Genomic DNA, 9,105 nt, shown 5'->3' on the forward strand with positions numbered 1-9,105 from the left:
ATACAGTGGTACCTCAGGTTACATACGCTTCAGGTTACATACGCTTCAGGTTACAGACTCCGCTAACCCAGAAATAGTACCTCGGGTTAAGAACTTTGCTTCAGGATGAGAACAGAAATTGTGTTCCGGTAGCGCGGCGGCAGCAGGAGGCCCCATTAGCTAAAGTGGTGCTTCAGGTTAAGAACATTTTCAGGTTAAGTACGGACCTCCGGAATGAATTAAGTACTTAAGCCGAGGTACCACTGTGCTATGAAAGCAGGGTGGGGTTGGTATGTGGTGGGACACAGAATGTGCACTTGGGAAAATGAGAGCATGCGGGAGACACAGGTTTATTTTGGGGTTTTTTTTAAAAAAAATTATTTGTAAACTTAACAAAGAAAAGGAAGAGGGGACATTATTACAGAAATTAAATGAAATTGCTAATGAAAAAATAGTTACCGGTAAATTTGATTAAAAAGAAAAATAATCTATGAGCAATACTAATAGTAACAACAACAACAACCCACCATCAGTTCACATTATGGATGCTGTAAGCATCAGTATGTACATCTAATGTAGAATATATAAATTGATACAAGCCCTCCAGGTGCCCAAATAGGTATCCACACAAAAATGATGTTTATATGACATATGTTCAAATGTAAGTAGCTCCGTGAGGTCCTCAAACCATTGCATAATACTTGGTGGGTGTTTTATCTTTCCAGGCAGAAAAGTATAAGACTCTTAGCAACTGTAAGGGCTTGTAAAATCTTCTTTTGTTGTCCTTATGTGTTTATTAAGCACGGGGCTACAAGGGTAGAATGCACTCCATTTCCATACTTGAAACTACCCAAACCATATTAAAACACCTTCGTTTGGACTGTACCCTCCTCTTCTCTAGGCGGGTAACATTACTGCACAAGGCAGAGCCATAAATGAATTATCGCTGTAAAGTAGATAAGAACTACTGACTCCTTTGGAGATAACATCACTGATATAGGGTGTAAGCAAGGAGCAAAGAACGCTGTGTGTTCATTTTGTGCAGGGTGTCCAACAGGGCGTTTGTGCAGTAGGAAAGTCTGCTTTTTAAAAAGAGGGGTGGGTGGGGAGGCAGAGAGCCTAAACGGGTGCAGTCTAGGAACAGCCCCACCTCCTGATTTTACTGATTGTCTAACTGGCCCCAAGACAGGATTTGTTGGAGTCCCTTTCACATTGCTGGCTCTTTTCTCTAATGAGAGCCATTTGGCACATAACTGAACTGATTGAGGGAAAGTCATTAAACCCAAAGAGACTCTCTGAAAAAATTTCATGCTGGCCTGTCACTGCAGGAATGGACTGACACAGAGGCGGATATCTCTAGTCTGAACTCCAGAGGTGCTAGCGGGCAAGTTTCGTACGAGATGGGTGAAGACACCACGGCAGAAATGAACGATGTCAAAGTCAAATCTAAACTGAAAAGCCACGATTCAGGGATTTTCGAAAAGGTAACAAAACGTCCTATTGTCAGAGCAGACAGGTCTGCAGATCTCTGCCTCAGCTTGTATTATTCCATGTCAGTAATTTTTTTCTCTTTCTCTCTCCATCCCCTCCTCCCAAATGCCTTCAGTAACCTGTATAAGAAAGCTGCCATTAGGAGACTCAAATAGAGGAGAACTTAATAGTTTGTCCATTTCATTTGTGAGATATGCTTTCCCTTTTAAAAACAAGAGTGTTTCCCTATAGAAACCACAACAAGTCCATGCACATATCCTGGCTCGGTTGTGACACCACTCTAATCTCCTTCCTCTTCTCACACCTATTGGCACTGACGCAATCTCCAACACCAGCCCACAAGCAGCTGTCACCTATTTCATCTTGTTAATTTGAAAAGATGCCTGGCAGTCAAGCGGCTCCCACTTCACTAATTACGATTTCCATGTGTGCTATTCCTTTTGCCAGTTCTGCAGCATGGGAGATCCTGTGTCGCTAACATTTGAAGGGGAGGGCTGGCCGCAGCACAAAACAGCAAATGCCGTGTGCCCGGCAACTGTACGGAAATCATTATGCAAAGCACAGGCCAAACATAAGCAGGGGAGAGCAGTGCTGATGAGAATGTGCTGTGGGGAGCAAGGAATCTTTCAAAAGCCGCTGAAAAAGAAATTGTGAGGCTAGTGGGAGATAAGATTGGGCAGAGCATTTTAGAAAAAGAAAAACTCTGCTGCCTGTATCATAGCTTACCCATCCTGATGCAGCATTTTCGTGCCCAGTCCCTGTCATTTGATGAACACTGGATAGCTCAGTTGGTTAGAGTGTGGTTGCAGGTTTGATCCCCATATGGGACAGCTGCATTTTCCTGCCTTGCAGGGGGTTGGACTAGATGATCCTCAGGGTCCCTTCCAACTCTTACTCTATGATTCTATGAGTCTCTGAACACTTAGTGGAAGTCTTGACACTTCCCCACATCTGAGAACGCAAAGATTTGTCACAAGAGGAGCAGCACTCACCTTGAAGAACATTCCCCATAGTATTGTTCTCCTGTCCAGCATGTACCACTGAGTGCTCCTTCTAAGGGTGGAAACTGGTGGGATGGACCCAAGATAAAGGAAATTGTGTGCACTGTATGTGTGAATGCTGATGATGATAGGTGAAGACATTTTGGTTTACTGATCTGTCATAGCCATGCGTAAACACATACCCTTTAATGTAGATCTGCCTGAAGCTGGCTTCTAACCAGGGCTACCGTTTCTGTCTTTGCACCGGCCCTCCTTCTGTGCCTTTGACAGCAGCCTGGCATTCACGTTTTCTAACAGGGGGATGCTTCCCTATCACATTCCATTGGTGGGATGTGCACATTGATGTTGGTCCTTTCCATTCTGCACATCAGATTGCTGTCAAAGTCACAGGGGAATTGGCAAATTTAGTTTGACGCCCCTCTCCTAAAAATAAACACCCAGCATTCTGTTTCCAGCTCTCCACCACTTTTTGTCACTGTTGCCCTCAGAAGGGCATCTTTGGCAGAATATTTGCACCTTTTTCCCTCTCTCTGGCATTTTGGCTTGTTTTTATATGGTGCCTTTTGTTATGGAAAATCCAAAATACTGTTTCGCTTTCCTGTGACCGCAGTCGTGTCCCATAAATAATGTGTTTCTATAAATAGTGGCTGGGAGGAAACAAAGCAACATTGTGTCCAGCCAATGTTGCTTCTCTCCCCTCCCCCCACCCCATCAGCCTCACCCCCATGCACAAAACACACACTTTATTCAGCTTGCAACCTTTCTTTCCTTGGGTGCCTTTGTGTGTGCAAGTGGTTCCTTTCCGCGCTTGTCACCCCTTCACCCCATCACAATTTCCCCTGCTTTTCCTCTCCTGCATAAACACTCCCAGAGGCGTTTGAGCTCAGCCCTGTGGCCCCAGGCTGTGCCCTTCTGGATCAGGGAGCTGTTCTCACCTGCTGCAGCTTCTATGGGCCTGCTGCTGATTTGTGATTGGCTGCTGGAATAATCTCAGTCCTATCCTCTGATCTCATTTGCTCTTGGTCCTGCAAGATGGGAATGGGATGGGATGGTCCTTTAAACTGGGCATAACAGTATATTTATTTGGGACGCAGGTGGCGCTGTGGGTTAAACCACAGAGCCTAGGACTTGCCGATCAGAAGGTCAGCGGTTCGAATCCCCACGACGGAGTGAGCTCCTGTTGCTTGGTCCCAGCTCCTGCCAACCTAGCAGTTCGAAAGCACGTCAAAGTGCAAGTAGATAAATAGGGACAGCTCCGGTGGGAAGGTAAATGGCGTTTCCGTGCGCTGCTCTGGTTCGCCAGAAGCGGCTTAGTCATGCTGGCCACATGACCCGGAAGCTGTACACCGGCTCCTTCGGCCAATAAAGCGAGATGAGCGCCGCAACCCCAGAGTCGGCCACAACTGGACTTGATGGTCAGTGGTCCCTTTACCTTTTTAACAGTATATTTGGGCATATACAGTGGCGTAGCGTGGGTTGTCAGCACCCGGGGCAAGGCAAGTAATTTGTGCCCCCTAACCCGTGGATTTGCGCCCCCTAACCCTAACCTCCAGATGTTGCGCCCGGTGCGGCCGGCCCCCCCTGCACCCCCCACGCTACGCCGCTGGGCATATATTATCGTGTGCAGCACAGCACTGGTGCAACGGGTGGCCCCAGTCCTGGGATGGCAGAAAAGAATACCTAATAATTGGTCGCCCCTCATTCCTCATTTGGCCAGGTCATAGTTGTACCGGGCACTGGGCACAATACATTGCACAGTTATTAAGAGAGGGCGCAATCATAACTTACATATGGAATTATCCTTCTCACACAGCACTTAGAGAAGGATAGGACCATGCTGTGACAACTCCATATCCAGGGGTAAGAACTGTCTGCACTGCTACACACTCTTTCTTTCCCTTCTTTTGTAGACTTCAGTGGATGCAGATGACATTTCTATGGCAGAGGTGAATATCCCAGATTGCTGGTTTCTTTTCATAGTGTGAACATTTCATGTGATTCTTTCAGGGATGGGGATGTTCAGGGAAAGCAATGCAGCCATGCCATATATTAAACACCTCCCACCTGACATGCTCAAATTTATTTATATCTCTGTCCGTCCGTCTAATCCCGTGGTTCCCAATGCCCCGCAGGGGGGGGTAATTTGATTGGGGGGGCAATTTGGAAGCTTGTTTAAACCAAGTTAATGGCCTTTTAGGCTTCCTCCACATGCATAGGAGTTCACTTTTTGAAAAATAAGAATAATATATCAAGGGGGGGTGTCAGGATTTTAGATATGCTTAGGTGGGGCATGGCCCAAAAAAGGTTGGGAACCACTGGTCTAATCCATCACATTTCCATCTCGCTTTTCCTCCAAGGAGCTCAAGGTGGATTCTCCTTCCTTGGGGGTTTTCAAGCAGAGGTTGGATGGCCATATGTCATGGCTGCTTTAGTTGAGATTCCTGCATTGCAGGGGGTTAGACTAGATGACCCTCAAGGTCCCTTCCCACTCCACAATTCTATGACCACACTGCCAGAACGCCTTTCCCTGCCAACAGTTCCTGATACTGCTAATAGTTTGCACCCTGGCTATAGCTCAAATATCAAACTGGTTCTTTTCTGGCCTGTAATATGGTAGCGGTAGTGGTGCATATTGTTATATTTCACTGCTCAGTATTTGCCGCTCATTGTAAATCTTCTATATGCTGCATAGGGAGCATAGTTCAGTCACCACTGCATATTCCATAAGGCAAAGAGAATCAAAAGTGCTTAGTTTCTTTTTAAAAATCCAGAAGTCTGCCCTCCTTTCTCTAGGACAGTATCTAGGTCTGGGTAAATCTGTTCATCCCAGTTTCTTGTTTCTACAGTCTTAAATTCAATTTGCCTGGTTTCCGCATCAGTCTGCGATTATTATTATTTTAAAAGTCTGCCCCTCTCTCCCAATGTACACCTTTTATATGCCATTTTCCCTAATAGACACATTTTTGCAAGCCATTTCCCCTAATATAATGCGGTTTTGAACAGTACTTTCACCAGTATACACGTTTCTGTGTCCACTTCCCCATAATATATGCTTTGTCTCGGACAGAATTATTGGTTAGAGTGCTGCATCACAAAATGGAGAAAAATATGGATTTCAATGCATTTTAATTCACATGTTGGTTCAGGAAGCACAAAATTCTCCCGCATCTTTAGGAGTCGCTTCCTCCCTTCATTAGATCAAACCTCTTCCTGCATTCATCTACTGCTACTTAGCAGGTGATCGTTTTTCACTCTGCATAGCTGGGATGGGTGAGTTGCTAGTTGGAAGGGTGCTAGCCTGGGCCAATCTATTATTTCACAGCCTCCATTCTCGCCCTGTAAAAAGAAAAAGAAAAAAGAATTTGCCAAGCTCAAAGTCTTGTTGCTGAAATCAACCCACAGTCCTTAGTACATGTACATGCAATGAAAGTTGCAACCTTAATGCACCCTTAAATATTAAGTGGCGCTTCTGAGCAAACATGCATAAGACAGACGTGGAAGAATACACTTTACTATGCACTGACATGGGGCTTACTTTTGAGTAAACATGCATTGGGGACAAGCCAGGGAATTAATGCACATGTAAAGTGAACAGGTGCTAAAGGCTCCTGCACCTTTGAGAGTTGTGTAGAAGAGGGAAATTCAACAGGTGCAGCTTACACAACCAGTGGCACTTGCTGAAGTGCCCTCTTCTACAGGATTTTTTGTGGGGCAGTGACCCTGTTTTCTTTTGCAACAGGCCACTCTATCCATGCCCCTGATTTAAAAATGACTCTTTGGGTTAACCAGTTCAAGAGCTATGTGGAAACATGACTGTGGACGTTTTGCACAATTCTCTATATTGTTTCTTTAGGACTTAGCCTTTGGAAACTACATCTTTGGAGATAGCCTGGTAAGTTGCCATCCAGCTTTCAATAATCTGTGGGAAATGTGAACAATGTGGCCTCCCCATAGTTTTGGGCTGATGATGAAGCCAGACTTACAGGTATGTAGTCTTGGCGTGATTCTGAATCCAGCTTTGTTGCTGGAGACCCAGGTAGCCTCTGGCTAGAAGCACCTTTCGCCAGCTGTAAGTGGTGCGACAGCTACAGATGTTCCTGCACCAGGAGAGCTTGACCACAGTAGTGTCATTGAAATTCTACTCAATATTATCCAGATTAGATTCCAATGTATAGTTAGCAGAGTAAAAACTTAAAACACATTGCAGGATTCCCCAGAAATAGACCAGAGGCAATGAATATTCCATCCAGCAGAGCTTTAACGGCCACTGAAGGCTAATAAACATTATGGTCACAAATCCAATACATTCAGGATTGACACTGTCCATAAGAAATCCAGTTGCAGCAGACTTAACTTAAACTTTCAATAATTTATAGTAAGTCTAAACCTTAACACTGAGCATACAATATACAGAACACCACGCCAGAAGGAAAAGAGATAGAAAGAGAAAGTGAAGCCCAAGCTCCTTCTGGCCCCATTTTTATAGTCAGCATGACCTTGACTGAAAGAGGTAGTTTTGTTTAAGCCGGCTGTACTCAGCTTCTCTGAAGCAATAACCCAAACATCATGAACCTTCTGCTTCCAGAACCCTCCTGAATTAAGTAGAATAGGAAAGATCTCTAGCACATCGGATCAATACTTTCTGTACTAAGAAATGAAAACTGACAAGTAGTTCAAGTAGCACACTGGTGACTTCAAGGCTTATTACTGCAATGCCTCTTTGCACAGCTTCTCTTTGTGCTCGATCTAGAAGCTGCACTTAGGGCAGAACGCTGCAGCACAACTGCTGATGGGAGTGAAACCCTACTACAGATTACATCTCTGCTCAGAGATCTGCACCCGTTGCCAATTTGCTCCCGGGCCAAGTTCACGATGTTACCATTAGTATATAAAACCCTTAATGGCTTGAGACCAGATTGCTTGCAGGCTCGCCTTACACCCATGTATGCCCACTCTGTGCGTCAATCAGCGTGACTGGCACCATTACAGGTGCTACCTAATGCTCATTCCATAGTGGCAAGATTGTCCACACATCATATATGATGTCATACATGGGGCAAGGGGCTTGGCTTGGCTTGGCTTGGCTGAAATGGGCTTGCGGTCCAAATGGGGAGCCGGCCAGGTCTAATTAGGCATGCGGTCTGGAGGTTGCTAACCCCTGTTGTAAATCTGTAGCATGAATCTGAGAACAGGTCTCTGCATGCAGCAGAATGAGGTGTCAAGAGTCCTGAGGTGTTAGAATAGACTGTACCACTTCACACTGCAAGGTGTGTGTGTCACTTTTTAATGCTTGACTATGAAAAAGAAAACCTTCCTTGCAAGTAGGAAAGTAGCATAGTTACTAGAATCATTCTAGACTCTAGAACCATTCTCCCTGGTGAGCTCGTTTTCTTCTGGCAGGCAGGAGAATCCAGAAAATTGTAGCTCCTACTTGTAGTCCGAAGTGGTGGAATGTGGCTAAATAGAGGCTGTGCCTTTAAAAATAGGGTTTTTCAGCAGATGTTGCATGCATTGTATCTACCTTGCTTCTTTGATTGTGGGGATGGACAAACACTGAACTCCTCTCTTGACATGCACATTGTTCTGAGGCCTGTTTTGTCTTGGCAAGGGTGGATTCTCCCAATGCATGTGGCAAATATACATCGCTTCCCACCCACCCCATAGGCTGTTGTCTACTCAGGCACATTGTGTATTAACCTCTTCTTTTTCGTACTTTCTTAAGACAGGTGACGATCAGTACACTTTTGGCGTGAGGGCAGAAGATTCTTGCTACCTCTCATCTACAGCCCAGATACCCAGCATTGTGGTAACCTACAGCAACGTCCAGCGAATGGAGCTGCCTTTTCAATCCAACTCTGACCCTTCATGCTCCAGGAACTGTGGCTATAGCTGGGAGAGGAACTCCAGCAGCCGGCTAGAGTGGCTGTGCCAGGATAGTGCCTTAGGTCCTACGCCAGAGACACACATGTGTCAGCTTAGTGTAGAAAACCTTCCAAAACATCACTGAAGCAGGAAGAGGGGGCAGAAGAATGAAAATCGCCAGCTTTCCTGTAAAGATTCAAAAACAGCTCCACAATAGTTAATTTGCTTTACATGTTGATTGCGTTCTCCACGATGTTTGTGTTAATAAGTTGAGCATTTAAAACAAACAGAGGCAGTAGCCCGTTTTATCCTGAGAACAGGCTCACACATGAATCTTGTATGGACAGTCTACACCCAGCCATCCACAGATCGCAACTGTCAGGCAGGCAATCCCTGATAATGTCCAGCTTGGAGAGGCAGCAGGCAGGGAGTCGGTTGACATGCCCAACCTTTTTTGACCAGTGGGGGGAATGTTGAGAAAGTGTTGCATGTGCCAGTCGCAAAATGGCTGCCATGGTGTGGCATAACACAAAATGGCCACCACATCTGAAAGAGGCAGGACCAAAGATGGCTTGGGCACCCTCCCTGCATCAGCTCCCCTATCAATGGGGAGCAGGGAGCACCTACATCAGCCACAACTGCACTTGCTCACTCTTGGTTTGAATGGAAGGGAGGTTTGGTTGTCCAGTCCTGCCATCCAATGAAATATGAGCATGTGTGCAACACAGAAGCCAAAGCAGTGCCAATATAAACTGAACAGAAACAGCAAACT

General features: G+C 45.5%; 1 protein-coding gene across 3 annotated transcripts in view; it reads left to right on the plus strand.

Moving 5' to 3' along the window:
• The window catches only part of OPN4 (opsin 4), a 50,439-nt gene extending 41,334 nt beyond the window's left edge, over positions 1 to 9,105 (plus strand). For 2 of the 3 annotated variants that reach the window (XM_081190920.1, XM_081190921.1), the window contains 4 exons: positions 1,308 to 1,463; positions 4,382 to 4,417; positions 6,325 to 6,363; positions 8,194 to 9,105. In XM_081190920.1, the coding sequence (XP_081047046.1) occupies positions 1,308 to 1,463; positions 4,382 to 4,417; positions 6,325 to 6,363; positions 8,194 to 8,478 (516 nt within the window). In that variant the 3' untranslated portion in view covers positions 8,479 to 9,105. Of the gene's footprint in view, positions 1 to 1,307; positions 1,464 to 4,284; positions 4,337 to 4,381; positions 4,418 to 6,324; positions 6,364 to 8,193 lie in introns of those variants that run through there. The other variant, XM_081190922.1, reaches the window with a different exon arrangement.

The sequence above is a fragment of the Podarcis bocagei genome (assembly GCF_964188305.1).
Source record: "Podarcis bocagei genome assembly, chromosome: 4".
Taxonomy (NCBI): Eukaryota; Metazoa; Chordata; class Lepidosauria; order Squamata; family Lacertidae; genus Podarcis; species Podarcis bocagei.